The 16999-nt window shown below is 64.6% G+C and overlaps 3 protein-coding genes and 1 non-coding gene across 8 annotated transcripts in view; 3 read left to right on the top strand and 1 right to left on the bottom strand.

The window, feature by feature from the left end:
* DGCR8 (DGCR8 microprocessor complex subunit) overlaps positions 1–7871 on the top strand; it is a 27667-nt gene extending 19796 nt beyond the window's left edge. For 2 of the 3 annotated variants that reach the window (XM_070065881.2, XM_070065882.2), the window contains exons 10-14: positions 3519–3619; positions 3792–3898; positions 4505–4632; positions 5393–5506; positions 6178–7871. In XM_070065881.2, coding sequence (XP_069921982.1) covers positions 3519–3619; positions 3792–3898; positions 4505–4632; positions 5393–5506; positions 6178–6261 — 534 coding nt within the window. In that variant the 3' untranslated portion in view covers positions 6262–7871. The remainder of the gene's footprint in view (positions 1–3518; positions 3620–3791; positions 3899–4504; positions 4633–5392; positions 5507–6177) is intronic. The other variant, XM_070065884.2, reaches the window with a different exon arrangement.
* On the bottom strand, positions 7029–11861 carry TRMT2A (tRNA methyltransferase 2A). Of its 2 annotated transcripts, none has more exons than XM_051837223.3 (13): positions 11724–11861; positions 11447–11545; positions 10718–11250; positions 10469–10577; positions 10177–10358; positions 9934–10048; positions 9705–9820; positions 9499–9610; positions 9098–9220; positions 8918–8993; positions 8718–8834; positions 8526–8622; positions 7029–8451 (listed from the first exon to the last, which is right to left on the bottom strand). In XM_051837223.3, exons 2-13 carry the CDS (start codon positions 11468–11470, stop codon positions 8196–8198), a joined length of 1860 nt encoding a protein of 619 aa, XP_051693183.1. In that variant the 5' UTR covers positions 11471–11545; positions 11724–11861; the 3' UTR covers positions 7029–8195. The 2 variants fall into 2 exon arrangements, with proteins under 2 accessions (XP_051693183.1, XP_051693184.1); XM_051837224.3 differs by having other exon boundaries at positions 11617–11756.
* Positions 11848–16999, top strand: RANBP1 (RAN binding protein 1). Of its 2 annotated transcripts, none has more exons than XM_089323576.1 (6): positions 11848–11950; positions 13270–13406; positions 14593–14750; positions 15307–15435; positions 16259–16324; positions 16570–16999. In XM_089323576.1, coding segments are annotated over exons 2-6 (486 nt in total). In that variant the 5' UTR covers positions 11848–11950; positions 13270–13404; the 3' UTR covers positions 16701–16999. The 2 variants fall into 2 exon arrangements, with proteins under 2 accessions (XP_089179702.1, XP_051693198.1); XM_051837238.3 differs by lacking the exon at positions 11848–11950 and adding an exon at positions 12111–12247.
* On the top strand, positions 16373–16500 carry LOC127488360 (small nucleolar RNA SNORA77). The gene has a single exon (XR_007916034.1). It is a non-coding gene; the product is annotated as a small nucleolar RNA SNORA77 (small nucleolar RNA).

Below are 16999 nucleotides of genomic sequence, written 5' to 3'. Positions count from 1 at the left end.
TTGCATCCCGTATGGGTGCCAGTTTGTGTCCCGGCTGTTCCACTACTGATCCAGCTCCCTGCGATGGCCTGGGAAAAGCAGCAAAAGATGGCTCAAGTGCTTGGGCCCCTGCACCCATGTGGGAGACCTGGAAGAAGCTCCTGGCTTCGGCCTGGCCCAGCCCTGGCCACTGCAGGCAACTGGGGATTGAACCAGTGGATGGAAGGTCTCTCTCTTTTTCTAATTCTGACTTTCAAGTAAATAAATAAATTTAAAAAATTTTTCCCCAGTCTTTGTGGACTGCTACAGTTATACAGTCAGCTGCCCATGATAGTGTGAAGTAGCTCTCGGGTTGTGTCCTCTGTCCCGTACGTAGTTTATTTTGTCATGGATGGAGCACCGGCAGGTGGAAGGTCCCACTTGCAGCAGGTGTAGTCTTCGTTCCCTGGAGGGGCTGAGCAGAGGAGGTTGGCTTTATAGACAGGAAGCACAGTAGACGGGCCATCCCACAGTTGCCGTCCCTGGGAGGAGGGCACGGCGACAGAGCAGCGGGACAGTGACTGGTTCACGGCAGGTCACGCCCCGCTGCCCCGGCCCTGTGTGGCAGTTTGGGCTGTTACTCTGCTGATTGCTCTGCGGGTCACGCAAACAGCTTAGTTTCAGCTTAGTGGCTTGGAGCTTTGAGCATCAGTGACTCCATCTTGGTTTTTAGCCAGGGCTGTTGGGCCTTAAGGCAGGAACTTAGTCCAAAACTGTAGCCTGCTGGAATAGTGTCCTCTCCAGGAAGAGGTGCGTTCCAACCTGATTTCGAGTGAGCCGCCTGGGGGGTGACTGCTGCGGCTGCCTCACTGCCTGAGTGAGTGGGTCAGGTTCTCCTGGGGAGCGGGGGCGCTTTCCCGGAGTGGCTCTGGAAGGAAGCGGAAGAAGGAAGCTCCCCTGGCGAGGAGGCGTGTGGGAGGGCTCCGCGCAGCTGCTGCAGGCCTGGGAATCCAGCTCTGCCACCGAGGGCGTGTGCTGGTTCACCTGCCGCCTCCTCCTGGGGGAAGGCCCTCTCGGCAGCCCCCAGTTAAGATGCCTGCGGCTGGCGGGGCCCAGCTTCCTGCCTCTGCCAGGAAGGTCCCACGACCCCTCTGGGTTTGTTAGTTGCTGGAGAAACTCAGAGGATTCAGGAGAACATTTTAGTTGTGATAGCTGTTTATTGTACAGCACACACGTGAGCAGATGACACTTAGGAGTTCCGGAAGGATCCTGCACGTAGGAGCCTCTGTCCCCGCGGAGCCGGGAGCGCCTGCGTCGTGGCGCGCGGCTGTGCTCTGCAGCGAGGAGGAGGGGCTGAGCACCCTCACCCTCTGCTGGGACCTGTCCTGAGCCGCCTCGGTGGCATAAGCTCAGGGGTGGGGAGGCGCCGAGTAAACAGGAAGCCCTCCAGGTTTTCAGACGCTGTGGGTGTTGGAGTCGAAGACCAGATAGACTTCACCTTGGGTAAGGCTCCCCGCTACCATCCGAGATATGCTTGAGGAGTTTCTACCTCCTTTTGAACAATTTCTTTATAGGCAAAAAAGAGACAGATCTCCTATCTGGTTCACTCCCCAAGTGCTTGCAGCGTCTGGGGCTGGCCAACGTCAAAGGCAGGAGCTCAGCTCCATCTGGGTCTCCACGGTGGGGGCAGAGGTGCCAGCCCCGAGCCAGCACCTGCTGTGTCCCAGGGTGCGCGTGAGCAGGAGGCTGGAGCTGGAAGTCGGGCTGGGACACGCCCCAGGCCGTCCAGCATGTGCTGGGGTGTCCCTGTCCCAAGCAGCGTCCTTGTTTTGTTTTGTTAAGATTGATGATTTGAAAGGTAGAGCTAGAGAGGGAGTGACATAGATCTTTCCATCTGTTGCTTCACTCCCCAAACGGCGGCAGCATTGACTGGGGCTGGTCCAGGCCGGAGCCAGGAGCTGAATCCGGTTTCCGCCTGCTTGTTCACTGCTAGCCTTGTGGAGGTGCCGTTGCGCGTCTGCAGCAGCCTCGTGTCTTCCCTTTGCTAGACTCCTTTATGCCTCCGTCACTTCCCTGTGGATTTCTTGGGTTTCCTAGGTCCGATCTGTCCCTTGTGAACGCTCCTTTTCCAATCTGGGCGCCCCGGCCCCCGTGTCTTCGCCCACGGTAGCGTGGTGAGAGCGGAGCCGCCTCTGTCCTCTGTCTCTGCGAGGGCAGCGTCCAGGCTTGTCTCCTGCAGCTGCCCTTCAGCAGGCTGAGAAGGCTCCTCTGTCCTGTGTGCTGAGCGTCGACAAAGGCCGTGCATCTTGTCATGTGCCCTTCTGTTTTTGCCACGCACCCTTTCTATGTCTGTTGATCTTTTTTTTTTTTTTTTTTTTTTGTTTAGCCTTTTTTAAATACAAAAGTTCAGTGAGTTGAGTCTGTGTTTTCAGTCCGTTCCGGGGCTGACCCCAGCTGGGCAGTGGGCGTGCCTCGGGCTGTGTAATGGTGCCAGTCTGCTCCTGCGTGTGTGTAGGGTCCACTCCTGAGCTCCTGGGCATCTGCCCCGAGTGCCAGGCCGTCGTGGGATGAGCTGGCAGCTGTCCCTACTTGGCTGGGATTTGGAAGGAGTCTGTACAGAGTCCTGTCTTCCCTTACCTAAGTGTTTGGTGGTCAGATCCAAAAAAGCCCTCTGAGCCCCGGGGTTCTCACCTACGGATCTCACTTGTTGGGTAGATTGCGGTAGTCTGTGCTTTCCAAGGCAGGGGTCCCCGGGACCTGCATTGTTGGGTCTACATGCGTCGGGTGGTCCGTGACATCCTCTGGGCACCCATCACCTGGGCTCGTCGCCTGCTGTCTGCAGCAGTGGTGACCTGTTCGGAGGTGACTTGTCCCCTCTCTATGCGCTGTCCTGGCAGGCGGCCCCTGAGCAGACACCTGCAGAACAGGGCGGGGCCAGCTCTGTGATGGCTGTGAGCTTGGCGTGCACCCCTCTGGCTGGGCGGCCACTCTGGTGTCTGGAGCTTGCTTGTCAGCTGGGAAAAGCGACCCTCTGCCCAGTCCCGGGCCACCTTGTGCTGGGCCCCATCACGTTCCCAGAAGGGCCTGTCACAGTGCAGCCGTGGGTGCCTGGGAAATATAGTCAGCCTGATGGCGTCCCTGTGACGGGAGGGGAGAGGAGCCCAGTGAAGGTTGGAGTGGAGCTGCCACGAGCCGGGGGATGTGTGCCCAGGCTGCTGCCGGCATCCGGGGGAGCGCAGTGAGGCCCTTGCTCTCCAGCCGGCTCCCTTGGGCGTGCTCGTGCCGGAGCTGCAGGGCCACAGCTGTGATTTGTCTTGGAGACGCTGGCCAGGCCAGACCGCCCGTTGCTGTCTGGGCCGGCGTCTCCGTGGGGCCTCTGGCCTCGGAGAGCTGGACTTTGCAAGGTGCCCGACTTCCCTCGCCTGTGATTTCCAGAAGGCTCCTCCCTCAAGCCTCGGCCTCTGGTTGTCCCTCTGTCAGAATGAGGAGGCGGGGTCCCAGCGAAAGTGTCCGGGGGCGGCGGCCGGGCCGGGACTCACAGCATCCGTTTGGTGTTGCAGTACTTTAACCACATCAGTATCGAGGACTCGCGGGTCTACGAGCTGACCAGCAAGGCTGGGCTGTTGTCTCCGTATCAGATCCTCCACGAGTGCCTTAAAAGGTAGGGCAGGAGCTCCCGGCTCTTCCTCCTGGGCGGAGCCCGTGGAATTGCGTGGGGAGGATGGAGGCGCCCCCGCCCGCCGCGAAGCAGGTGGGGAGCGTCCCCGAGCAGCCCTCCCAGGAGTCCCGTTCTCTGCTCGCCGCTCCATGCCACCTTGTCTTGGCTCTCGTAGAAACCATGGAATGGGGGACACATCCATCAAGTTCGAGGTGGTTCCTGGGAAAAACCAGAAGAGCGAATACGTCATGGCGTGCGGCAAGCACACAGTGCGCGGGTGGTGTAAGGACCCCGCTCCCGCTCCCCGCGCGGGCTCCCTGGCTCTGCCCCGCCACTGCCCTGGCCCTCTCCCCAGCTGTAGCAGTGTGGCGCCTACGCCTGTGCGGCCTGTGCCCTGTGGCAGGAGGGGAGGCCAGTCTCCCAGCACTGCAGGCAGGGGTTCTGCACCACGCCTGCCCCTCACCTGCCCTCCACAATTTGGTCTCTGGGCTCCTGTGTCTGAAACTTACCTTTGTTGGATACCCGTACGGCCCAGAGCAGTTTTGTGCCAGTGAGAAGGCCCTGGGAAACCGTCTGGCCACACGTGGCCCTGCGCGCCCTGGGCTTCCCCGCTGAGTGGGCAGGCTGGGCGAGCGCCTTGGCCGACCTTGCTGTCCCTCGTCTGGGCAGCATCTGGTGTCCCCCCTTAGCCCAGTGGCACCCCCGTGCCCCCGGGTGGTGCTGCTGCTGTGGGCTGGTGGAGGGTGGGAGGCCCCATCGCCGAAGCCACAAGGCTCAGGTGCCCAGCGTGGTGGCAGGGCGCCTAGGCCCTCCTGTAGCAGGCTCCGGCCGCCTGCGCAGTGCTGGCCAGGCGCACGGGACGCCCTCTCCACGCATGCTCTCTCACAGGCAAGAACAAGAGAGTTGGCAAGCAGCTGGCCTCCCAGAAGATCCTGCAGCTGCTGCACCCACACGTCAAGAACTGGGGCTCCTTACTGCGCATGTACGGCCGCGAGAGCAGCAAGATGGTCAAGCAGGTGACAGCCCCTCCCTGGACAGGCGTGAGGACTGCGGCTCTGCCCCGGCTCCGCCTGCCCCAGAGCTGCCCCAGAGCGCTCCATGCCAGGCCCGGGGTCGTTTCCCGAGTGTGAGTGCTGCCGGGCCGTGCAGAGATGGCAGGAGACGCTGGTGGGAGCCAGACCCTCCCCCCCTGCCACAGAGGGCTGCACTGAGCTTCCCTGAGGGACCCCAGGGGTCAGGGCTGAGCCTGTGGCCTTTAGCTGAAGGGTCTGTCACCTGTCTTGTCCCTCCTGTTTTTGCCACGTAAACCAGTGCCCACACCGAGGGGTGGCAGGGAGCACTGGGAGCCGTGTGTGTGCTGTCGTGTTTCCCCAGCCTCGGCTGACTGGCATCCCCACAGGAGGAGGGGTGCTAGGGGTGCTGGAGGGGTGGCTGTGGGCCGCCAGGCCCGTCAGGGGGCTGTGGGAAGTGAGGGGCAGTGTAGACAGAGCTGCCGCCTGTGCTGAGCGTTCTCCCGCCTGAGCCCGAGGGAAGGGGAGCAAGCCTGGCTTCCACCCACGGGGGAGAAGTGCTGTGCCCCGCCGCGCTCTGGGTGGCCGTGGGACCCCTGGGGGTGGCTCATGGCAAGACAGGAAGGGGCCGAGCAGAGCTGGGCCGCGGTGGGAGCACCCCTGCCCCGCTGGCTGTGGCCGTGCGGTGGTCAGTTCTGGAGGCGCGCTGGAGTCGTGGGACACTGTGCTGCCCTGCAGTCCCGAGAGCAAGGCCTGTGCTCCCCAGGAGACCTCGGACAAGAGCGTGATCGAGCTGCAGCAGTACGCCAAGAAGAACAAGCCCAACCTGCACATCCTGAGCAAGCTCCAGGAGGAGATGAAGAGGCTGGCTGAGGAGCGGGTGCGCGCTGCCCCCGGCCCCCACGCCTGGAACCCCCTCCAGATGAGGCGAGAGGCGCTCCTCTCTGAGCTTCAGCACGGATGACTACGTCTAGAGAATCCCTGCTTTAGCTAGAGCGCTGGCAGGCCAGCCTGCGGGGTGGGGTGGCCTCTGTCCTGACGCGGTGCCAGGGCTGAGAGGCCAGGCCCGTGGGAGTTTGCAGGGCTTGGGGAGCAGGACTGGGTTCCGGGAAAAGCCACTTTGGACACCCACCCCAGAGAGGGCTCTGTCCCCAGGCTCTATTTTGGGTGGTCATACACGACCCTGCCTCTGGGCCTTAGGGGCCCGGAGCGTCTGGCCTGTAGCTGTGGCCTTAGCCCTGCCCACCCTGTGGTGGGTGTGGTCCTTGTCTAGCTAGAGCTAGCAGGGCTGGCCAGCCTGTCCCAGGAGAGGAAATGGCCCTGGCTGGAGGGGAGGGCTGACGGGACCTGGGAGCCGTGCTGGCCCACTGCACTTCTGGCTGCGGCAGGCGTGTGATGCGCTGCGGCAGCCTGGCCTGTTGCTCAGCTCTCCCCCCGGCCTGGCTGGCCTCACAGCCCCGTGCCCTCTGGCCTGCAGGCCTCCTGGTCCCCGGCCGAGCGTCCCTCTGGCCAAGCCTTCCTTGGCTTCCCTAACCTTTGTTGTCCTTCCAGGAGGAGACTCGGAAGAAGCCCAAGATGTCGATCGTGGCGTCTGCTCAGCCTGGCGGTGAGCCCCTGTGCACTGTGGACGTGTGAGGCAGCGGCGTGGGCCAGGACAGGGCCTGCCAGCTGCACTCCCAGGGAGACCACCGGCCTCTCTGCAGCATCTGGCTGCCAGCCTGCGTCCTCCACCGTGGCCGGTGTGCTGACGCCTGGGCCAGATGGTGGGGGCTCTGGTGCACACCAGCCGCAGCTCTTCCCTGGAGGCTGCTTCAGGATCAACTCAAAGTGACTACACGTGGAAGCTGATGGCTCCCAGGCAGCCGTAGACCCTGCTGTGCCTGCCTGCTACAGACTGTTTTTATGAACGACTTCATGAATTTTAGTATGTAGTACTTACACCAGAGACCCGGATGCCAGATGACATGAGAGCAGGCGGCTACGCCCTGTGGCTGGCCCACAGTGCCGGCTGGCCTGTGCCCCCAGCTCCTGCGGAGCCAGTGCCAGGGACCTGGTCTGACGGCACCCACAGCACCTGTCCCCTGCCCGCCTCCTGTATTTGCCCCTTTTCTCTGAAAAAGTCCCAGCAATTGAAAGGAGCACCTAAGACCATCTTGGTGTAAAATAAACACAATTTTAGCCTCAGAACTGTTTTTCAGAGATCACAGGCAAACTGCAGGGCTCCAGCCAGCCAGGACAATAGCTGCTTGCTGGCCGGGGTGCCGCTGGGCTGTGGTCTGATTTTCCGGTCCAGTCCTAATGCCCTGCAGGCCACCTGCCTGGACACCAAGGCCACTCTCCCTGGCCACTGGTACCAGTTTTTTACAAGAGTTTTTGCACAGTCAGGTCCACCTGTGCTCTCATCAATTTTTAAAGCTTTTATGATATTTTAGCATTTGGAGAGAAACTTTTACAGAGAGAGTAGAAAGGTAGATTTGGAATCATGCATTTTAGCAAGTGGAGGTGTGTAAACAGGAAGTGGGCCTCAGGTGCAGTCCGTTCTGGATCCAGAGCTGGCTGTGAGTGGCAGCCGCTGTCCTGCCTCCTGTGACTACAGCCAGGACCCGTGCTCACTGGTTCTGGTGTGGGGTACAGGTGAGGGCCTGTCTGAGCCTCAGGACCCTTGCAACAGTGGCTGATGGTCAGCTCCATTTGCAGCTCCGATCCAGGCCCATGTGCTGTGGGCACCATTAGATGCAGGAGTCCAGTGTCAGGCTGTGCACCCTGTGTCCGTCTCACCACACCCCCAAGGACTGTGGACGGCGCTTGTTGCTAGGATGCTGGCCGGGGGCCACCCTCAGCATTTCCTTCCTGTCCCACCTTTGTGACCGAGGTCGGCTTCTGTGTTGGTCTGCAGAGAAGAAACCCTCCCAGTCAAGTGGCTATAATCACACGCTTGCCTCCGTCCCGCTTCCTGTCTGCAGCTTCAAGTCAGTTGGCCGTGACTGTTGCCCTTAGAGCAGCCAGATGCACCCCCGCGAACCAAAGCTTTGTGCACTTGTGTTTCCCTAGAGGCCAGTGAGCCTCACCGTGGCCCCAGCACAGCCGGGGTCCTCACAGCCACCACGTGTGGGTCGAGTCCTGCGCGTGCACAGCCGTGCCGCGGGGGCCCCGACGGATGCCAGTGCTGATGTGTGGATGCTGGCCATGGCTGTAAGGCTGAGCCCTGGTTGTCTGAAGCATAAAGCAAACTGTCCAAGAGGGAATGGCTGTATTGTTTTCTTCTGCCTACGGGAGGCTGGGGCTTGTGCACTGGGCCTGTCTAGGCCCCCTCCCACAGGCTAGGTGCCCCAGGGTGGAGCCTGGACTGGTCTCCTGGTGAGCTCTGCACTGTCCTCCCTCTGGGCGCAGTCTTGCTATGGTCAGGCTTGGCAGCGAGGGCCTGGGGACCGAGGCTTCCAGACAGTCCAGGGGGGCCTGGGGGCTCCCAGCAGTCGTTTATTCTGGCCCTCCCAACCTAGGTACTGCTCCAGAAGACTTGGGGTGGGGACAGGCAGGCTGCAGGGGCCACAGCCACGTGCCTGCTGGTCTCACACCTCCTGGCTGCTTGCCCCTGGGCATCCTGGGGCACAGCTCTCTGGGGGGTCCTCTGGGGGCCCAGGTGGGGGTGGGGCTGGAGGGTCCCGGTGCTCCAGGGGCCCTGTGCCGTTGGGGTGCTCCTGCTCCACCCTCTCGAACAGGATGAGCATCTCACAGTGCGGGGTCTGCGGGAACAGGTCCACGGCCACGGCCTTCACCGGCCGAAAGGGTGTCCCCTTCACCCGGTTAGACGGGGCTCTGCAGAGGCTGTGGAGGGAGGCGCCACGGTCAGCTCCCAGGGTGGGAGAGGGCCTGCGCCCCAGCCCCTGTCCAGCACTTACTCCACGAAGTTGCTCATGGCCGCCCGGGGATTGCATGAGACGTAGAGGAGCCGCCGGAGGCTCTCAGCTCTGCGGACTGCCAGGATCACCTTGGAATCTGAGGAACAGGGGTGTGGGCTGGGTCCCCAGGGCCCAGACCCATGCCCACAGCCTGGCCTCTGCCCGGCGTCACCTCCCTCGGCACCCACTCACGTAGGCCGGCGCGGGGTGGATCCAGGATGGCCACAAGCTGCTGGGAGGCCAGTCTGCTCACCAGGGCGGGCACCAGGTCCTCGGCCCTCCCGCAGTGGAACTCCACGTTGCTGAGCTCTGCAGAGGGCCCCCAGCCCTGTCAGCGGGCCCTGACGCCCCTTCCCTGCCCGCCCGCCCGTGCCGGGGCCTGCCACTCTCACCATTGGCACAGGCGTTCACCCGGGCGTCCTCCACGGCCTCCTGGCTCATCTCGATCCCGATGACCCGCTTCACCTTCTGCAAAGAGACGGCGCCAGTGACGATAGCTCGGAGGGGAGAGGCCCAGGGCAGTGGGGGCCAGGTGGCCTCGGAGGTGGGGCTCGCTGGATGGGAGGGCTCACCCGGGCCAGGGCCAGGCCGATGGTGCCAGTGCCACAGCACACGTCCAACACCGTGCTCCCCGCGTCCAGCTGAGCCCACTCCTGGATGACCGTGTACAGCACCTCGGCTGCGGCTGTGTTCACCTGCAGGACAGCAGCTGGGACGTCAGCGGTGGCCTGGCTCTCCTGCCGTCACTCGGGCCCTCTTCCTGCCCCCGGATCTGCAGGAGGCAGTAACCTCACCCAGCCCCCTGGCTTCAGGGACCAAAGCCGTGCCTGGGGGGCAGCCCGTCCGCTGTCCCCACGGCTTCCTACGGCAGCAAGAGCATGCAGGAGACTTCCCCCAGCCCAAAGGCCACCAAGACCCCCTGGCCTCAGCCCTCCCTCCGCGAGGCCTCAGGCCCACCGGGAGCTCCGTCTACCTGGAAGAAGGCGTGCGGGGAGATGCGGAAGGTCAGGCCGAGCACGTCCTCGTAGATGAACCGGTCCCCGGCCACGTGCTCCAGGGGCAAGCCCTCCTGGCTGGGGGTCTTCCTGTGAGTGGGGAGGGGGAGGCCCGCATCAGCGTCCCGAGACCGCCCTCCCCCACACGGGCCAGCCCTGCACCTCCCCGACCTGGGCCCCTCACCGCTGCCCCTCCTCCGCGAAGTAGAGGCAGGTGACCCCGCTGGCCTGGCCCGGGCCCTCCGTGAAGTGGCGCGCCAGGGAGGCCTTCAGCTCCGCCAGCTCCTCGGGGCTCAGCTTCTGGAGACAGGGCAGGGGCGGGGGGAGGCCCAGGCTCAGGCTGTGCCAAGGACACACAAGACCAGACCCCTTCTCCCCCAACCCCTGACACCACAGGGCCACCAGCCTGAGACCTGGGGGTGGAAGTAGGCGATGGCCATGGCCTGGCCCCGGCGGCTGGTGCGCACGGTCAGCTGCCTCCAGTGGCCCGTGTATGTCTCGGGGTCGTATGCTGAGTAGGGGGTGCACCTGTGGGAGCCACGCCGGGCGCTCAGTGCCCAGTGTCTGCTCGTCGGGCTCCCTGCTCTCTCCCCCGCCTGACCACACCACATGCCCGCTGCTCCCAGGCTGCCCCAGGGTCAGGGGTGTGGCCTCACCGGATGAACTCCTGGAAGGCCTTCACCACCCGCTTGGTGGCCTCGGGGATGTGCACGGTGTCGAAGGGGGCGGCCACGGCACACGTCCCGCCCTTGTACTTGCCGAGCCGGCAGCCGACGGTGTTGTCCTGCCCGTCCACGCCGACGCCCACCAGGAACTCACACTTGTTCCGGTACTCGGTCTGCGGGGAGGGGCCAGCAGTCACCCCAGCTGGCGGCTCCACAGGCCCCGGGGTGGGGGGGCCCCCACAGGCGCCGGCCAAAGCAGGGGCGCAGGCGAGCACAGCCTGACCTGCTGGGGCGACGGCCGGACCCCCTCCAGGGGGCAGCAGGCCTTGTGGTGCTTGTGCCTCTGTGACAGCAGCCAGGGCAGCAGGGCGTGGTTGGTGTTCCCAATCTCCCTGCGGGCGGAGGGCGGAGGGCGGCGGCCCGTGGTCAGACGCAGCCCGCCGCCCCTCTCTGTCCCCTGATGGCTGCGAGGCCCCCTTGGCAGGTGCCCTGCCCAGTGCGCGGCGGCCGCGGGGACCGGGAGCCCACTCACTTGGCCAGCTTCTGCAGCACCTGCTCGCACTCCAGCCGCTTGCGCTCCAGCTGCTCGGCGTAGGGCACCGTCCACAGCGGGGTCACCACGTCGGCCACCTGCGCGGCCACTGGCGCCTCCCCCTCGCCTTCCTCCCGCTGCCGCTTCTTCCTGGCCATGGGGTCGGCCTTGGGCCGGGCCAGGCGCACGCTGAGCGGCCGGCCTTTCCACAGGGCGCCGTGCAGCACGCGCAGGGCCTTGTCGCGCTCGGCGGCGCTGCGGAACGTCACGAAGGCGCACGGCGGCTGCCCGAAAAGCTTGGTCTTGTGCGGCTGCAGGCCGAAGCGGCCCAGGAAGCGCCGGACGTCGCTGAAGCTGGCGTGGCGAGGCACGTTCTGCAGCTCCAGCTTGAAGATCTCGGACGTGAACAGGTCAGCCCGGATGTAGCTGTACAGGCCAGGCTGAGGGCCTTCCTCCTCCTCCTCCTCCCCTTCCCGGGGGGCTGCAGGGGCTCTGCTGCTGTCCTGGCCGCAGCCATCCAGGGCCTCCGGGCTCTGCGTCGGGGCAGGCAAGGGCTGGACCCGAGGCTGGACCCATCCCTGCACCCAAGACCTCCGTTCCTGCACGCGACCCCACAGCCCAGCGCCACTAGCTCCCGGGAGCCCAATCCCATCTTCCCCGCCACGCCCTCCCCCCCACCATGCCACCCGCTCTAACGCCCAGTTCCTCCCACCCTTCCTTGCACTTTACTTCGTTTTCGGGCTTGTCGCTCATGGTCGTGGGCCTCAGATGCCTACACCGTCGGGGGGGGGGGTCCCACGTGAACCGCCTCGACGCCTAGTCTCGGGCCTGTCAACAGGGCAGGCGCTCAGAAAGCAAGCCCGGCGCCACGAGGTCACCGCACACTCACGGGCACCCACCTCGGGTACGGGCGGGATTCGAACCCCGGGTGGTCAAGGCCGGGTTTCCGCCACGGGGCTGCACTGTCCGCCCGCCCGCCCGCCAGGGGCCCGCGACGGTCACTTGCCTCCCCGTGGCCGCTCTCCAGTCCGCCAGCGAGCGCCGCCGAGGCGGCAAGTCTCTATGGCCCCGACTTCCGGCGACGTCATCGCCACGCGCCGGCCCCGATTTCTGGCCACTCGCTCGGGCGCCGGGGGCGCGCGCGCGGCCCGGGGCGGAAATGCGCGCGGGGGCCGCCGGGAGTGCGCGCTCGCTTGCTCGCTCGCTCGCTCGCTCTTTCTCTCCGGCTGACGGGTGGGCCAGGCATGCGCCGCGGGCGTTTTGGCGGGAAGTGCGGGGCGGGCCGGACAATGAGAGTGTCCGCCGCCTGAGCCAATAAAGCTGCGCTGGTTTTGAATCGCGGCGCGTTTCCCGCCGCCGGGGTCAGGGGTCGGGGTTCGGGTCGCGGGGCGGAGGGAAGGCGGGCGGGAGGCGCCGGCGCCAGACGCGGAGGGAGAGAGCTCAGACCAAGCCGCCGAGAGGCCGCGGAGTCAGCGACGCCCGAGCCAGCCGAGCCGCCGCCGCCGCCGCGCCCCCATGGCGGCCACCAAGGTGCGGCCAGACCCGGGCGGGGGCCGGGGCCGCTGTCGGCGGCCACGTGGGCGGCCCGCGCCGCCGCCGCCAACCCCCGCCGGCCTGCGGGCTCGGCGCCCGCGGGGCTTTCGGGGGTCGGGGCGTGCGCGGGGCCCTGAGGGGGCTGCGGGGCCTGCGGGGCCCGGAGGGGGCTTCGGGGCCTGCGGGGGCCGGGCCCAGGGTCTGCGGAGCGCCCCGCGTGACCTTGGGGTGGGCCGGGGAGCGGCCATCGCCGAGCGGAGCGGCCCCGCAGCCGGGCCGGCGGCCGGCGGTGTGTTCCGGCTGGGCCCGCTTGCGGGCTTCCCACTACGCTCGTGTCTGTCGCCCACGCAGCCCTTCATTCATTCCGTGCTGGCGGCTGCAACCGCCGCCCGCCTCCGGGGCGGAAGCTTGCGTGCGGCGGGGACGCGGGGCTGGGGGACCCAGGGCGGGGGCGGCTTTTGTGCGTGTTCCCTGCGGGCCGCAGCGTAGCCGCAGTGCCGTGGATCCGAGGGAGGGGCAACAGAAAGGTGTTCTCTTTTCCGGCTTGGGGCTGCTCGTGGATCTCGGTGTTTTTTTTTTTTTCTTTCTTTTTCATTTTTTTTTTTAATGGGCTTTTGGTTCACCCAGGCACGTGCCTGTGAGACTGGGAGCTGCCCTGATTGGATAAGAGTTTTATGGCTTCTCCTTTGGATGATTTTTCTCTTATCACCCTATCAACTCCGACTCCTGATAAAATTACTGGGAGTAGATTTACGAATGTCATATAAACGCCGGCAGCCTTACAGGGATTTTCCCAAGCTGTAAAAAAACTGAGAGGTCCCGGGGAAGGCTGATTTGGAGGCCCGACTCCTTGTGCGCTTTGATCTTCGCACGCTCGGGTTCTTCCCAGGCCTCGTTTCGGGAGCCCCAGCCTCGGGCAATGGGGTTGATGTCCCGGGGTCTGGCCGCCTGGTGGTGGGCCTCGGCTGTGGGCCAGGTGTGCCGGCGGCAGTGTCACCTGTCGTGGCCTCTCTCTGCAGGACAGTCACGAGGACCACGACACCTCCACGGAGAATGCGGACGAGTCCAACCACGACCCCCAGTTTGAGCCAATAGTCTCTCTTCCCGAGCAAGAAATCAAGACGCTGGAGGAAGATGAGGAGGAACTTTTTAAAATGTAAGCGGGCCCCCGCGTTGCCCAGGGGCTGTTGTCTGAAGGCTCGCTGCGTGGCAGCCAAAAGGAAAGGCGGGGAGGGGAGAGAGCTGCCGTCCCTCCCCTGGTTGGGACCCATCGCCTCCCAGGTGCACAAGCAGGAAGCTAGATTGCAAATGCGGAGTAGCGGGGATTCGAACCGGCAGCGCCCCGGGTCTCGGCTCAGCCCGCTGGCCCGGGCCCACCCCCATGAAGCCGGTTTTTCGTGTGGGTGTCAGGCGCTTGGCCTGAGTTGAGCAGACCAGGACTGGACGGCCTGGAATTGACCTACTCACTCCGCAGCCTGCTGAGCTGCACACATCTCCCGTGTGACACCCCACCTCCCAGTATCCCCTAGTCACGGGGACACTCCAGAGTTTGTCATGGCCGCGGGAGCAGGGGCCAGCGTCTAGGTGCCTGGCGAGGGCCGGCCAGGGTCTCTCTCTCCGTGCGGTCACTGACGCCACCTCGGGACCGTGTCCTTAAGCAGCTCCCACAGGCGCTGCCTTCCCGGAGGTTGAATTTAGGGGCATGTGCAGTCCTCAGCACTGCGTGGGCAGCCCGGGGCCCGCGAGTCCCCACTTGCTGTTTCCAGTGGACCCAGAGCACCTGCCCTCACGGGTGGGCGTGGCTGGGGCAGCGAGGGCCTGCGGTGGCAGGCGTGGTGTTGCCGCCCACACTCAACCTGCCGGAAGTTGAGGCTGTTACACCTTAGTGAAAGCAAGGGAGGGGCTCCCCCGCCCCCACACTCTAGGCTGCTCTAAGAGCATGTTCAGGTTTGGTTCCCTGAACTCTGGGCCCTCGCTGCAGGGAAGGGGAAGGGGGCTGAGGGTGACCCAGAGGGCAGTGGCATCCCCAGGACTCTGCCCGTGGGAGGGCTGACTCCTCCCTGCAGTGAGGCGCCCAGGGACGGGGTGGGGGGCGCTCCTGCTGTCCTGGGCACCTGGGTCCCTGGCTGCCCCTCCTCACCGCTGGGTGGGAGGACTGGGCCTGCTGTAGGGGCTCTCCTCGGCCTTGCCTGCTTCCATGCTGTCCCCCCGCCTCTGTCGGGTGCAGCTGGGGACTGGTGCCCGACGCGGGAGGGCGCCTGCTGATGGCGCGCCCAGCGGCCCGTGCTGCCTCCTGCATGTGCTCCCGTGGGCGCGCACTCACCGGGGCGCTCCTCCCGCAGGCGGGCCAAGCTCTTCCGATTCGCCTCGGAGAACGACCTCCCGGAGTGGAAGGAGCGCGGCACGGGCGACGTGAAGCTCCTGAAGCACAGGGAGAAGGGGACCATCCGCCTGCTCATGAGGAGAGACAAGACCCTGAAGATCTGCGCCAACCACTACAGTAGGCGGCTGGGCCGCACCGCCGGGGGAGGGGGGCTGTCAGTGCCTCCTGGGTGGGCAGCCTCCCAGGACGTCCCGCTGCAGGGCTGGGGAGGAGGCAGCCGCGTGGCCTCGGCTGTCTGTCTGCGGTGCCACTGCACACAGGCCCTGCTGCTCCTGTTGGGAGCCGTGCGCTTCCTGGACGTCCCTTGGTGTCCCTCCTAGTGCCCGTGTTTGCTGGGCCGTGCCCCGGGTGGTGGGCAGTTTGCAGAGCCCCTGGGGGGAGGGGGACAGGTGTGAGGACCACGTGTGTCCGTCCCTGCCTCCTTGGGAGCCGGCTCTGCCAGGTCCTCATCCTCATCAAGCCCAGTTTGCGCATTTCCCCAGGGGGCTTCCCTCATCCCCACACCCCTCCAGAGCCTTGCCAGGGTGCGCCTGGTGGCTTTCTGTGTGAGCCAGAAGTATCTATAACAGGGCTGCCAGTGGCCTTGTCACCTGGTGGTGTCCCTGGATAACGGGCGGGGGAGCGGGGCTGGCCTTGGTGGCCCCACCACCCTCACAGGCGTCTTCCCTCCCAGTCACGCCAATGATGGAGTTGAAGCCGAACGCAGGCAGTGACCGTGCCTGGGTCTGGAACACCCACGCCGATTTCGCCGACGAGTGCCCGAAGCCGGAGCTGCTGGCCATCCGTTTCCTCAACGCTGAGAGTGAGCAGAGCACACGTGTGCCCTTGGCCGCTGCGGGAGAGCTGGCTGTAGCCGGGAGTGTGTGCCGGGGGCTGGGGTCAGCCTGCAGCCCTGGGCGGGGAGCACCCTGCGACCCTGCACTTAGTGCCTGCTCTCGTGGGTGTGGGCGGGTCGGGTGCCTGAGATGCCCCTGGGCTTCCAGGAGAGCCATGGGCCCAGGCCGACCTCTCCACTCGGGTCTTTCCGGTCAGCATCATGCAGAGCTGTGGCTGGTAGTTGCCATGTTGGTGGGCACCATGGCCTGGTCCCAGTCCCCCAGGGCTGACTGGTGCTGAGCGAACACCGCCCAGCTCAGGAGCGGGGCTCTCCAGCAAGGGCATGGGGCCACAGCAGGGAGGCCCTGGCCAGTACGGCCTGTGGGGTCCGGGGACCTCAGGAGACAGTCGCTCTGGTTCGGAGGGAAGCTCAGGACTGGCCTCAGAGCGCAGGCCACCCTTTACTCCCAAGCTGCCGTTGTGATACCGGCACGCCGTCTTGGCCTGCCAGCTCCAGTCCCAGTCACTCCATTCCTGGTCCCCATCCCTGCTCGTGCGCCTGGGAGGGCAGCAGAACACAAGTCCAGGCTCCTGGCTTTGGCCTGGCCCAGCCTCAGCTGCTGGGGCCAATTGGAGTGAACCATGAAGGACCCCTTTCTCTCTCCCTCTGTACTTCAATCATTTTGTTTTTCAATTCAATCAACAAATCTTTCCTAAACAAACAAGATGGCTGTGGGATACCTTCTGTGAGCCCCGCTCTCCCGACGCAGCGTGTGTCCCCTCAGGAAGCCGTCTCCTTCCTTCCACAGATGCACAGAAATTCAAAACAAAGTTTGAAGAATGCAGGAAAGAGATCGAGGAGCGAGAAAAGAAAGGTGAGCAGGCAGGTGCTGCCCGTGGCAGGGCGGGGGGCAGGGGTCCTCGCAGGCTCACTCTGCACCCGGCCGCACACCCGGGCGGGTGCTTTTTCCGTCTGCCAGAGAAACATGCCAGGGAGCTGTGGCCACACCTCGACCTGTGGGGGGTGATGCAGCTGCCCTGGGACACGGCGCTCAGCTGCCTTGTCGGGGGAGGGGAGCCGCGCTGGGTCCTCACTGTGCCCGCTGTTACCATCACACAGGAACCGGCACAAACGACAGCGCCGAGAAGGTGGCCGAGAAGCTCCAGTCTCTGTCCGTGCAGGGGGCGAGCGAGGAGCCCGCGGAGCCGGAGCAGGAGCAGGCCCCGGAGGCCGCCGGGGAGCAGCACTGAGCGCCTCGCCCTCCCGCCCCTCCCGTCCCTTCTGCCTCTTTCAGTTTTTTTAAAGCCCTGCCCCTCTTTTACGGTTTGTTTTACTTCTGTTTTGTTTTTGCAAGGGACTTTATATAAAGAACTGAATTCAACATTCAGGTGGTTTTATTTTTTCAGTTTTTGGCCCTCTCGAAGCCAACTTGAGCAGTCCATTCCCCAGTCATGAACATGTACTGTGCTGATAACTTCCTTTTCCATAGTGGAAACACTTATTTATAGGCATCAGAAATAGTGAATAAAAGACACATTTGAAACCTGGA

Source organism: Oryctolagus cuniculus, chromosome 21 (genome assembly GCF_051225735.1).
Source record: "Oryctolagus cuniculus isolate XC-2025 breed Fujian yellow rabbit chromosome 21, ASM5122573v1, whole genome shotgun sequence".
NCBI classification, from domain to species: domain Eukaryota; kingdom Metazoa; phylum Chordata; class Mammalia; order Lagomorpha; family Leporidae; genus Oryctolagus; species Oryctolagus cuniculus.
This window is presented reverse-complemented; position numbering and strand designations above follow the sequence as displayed.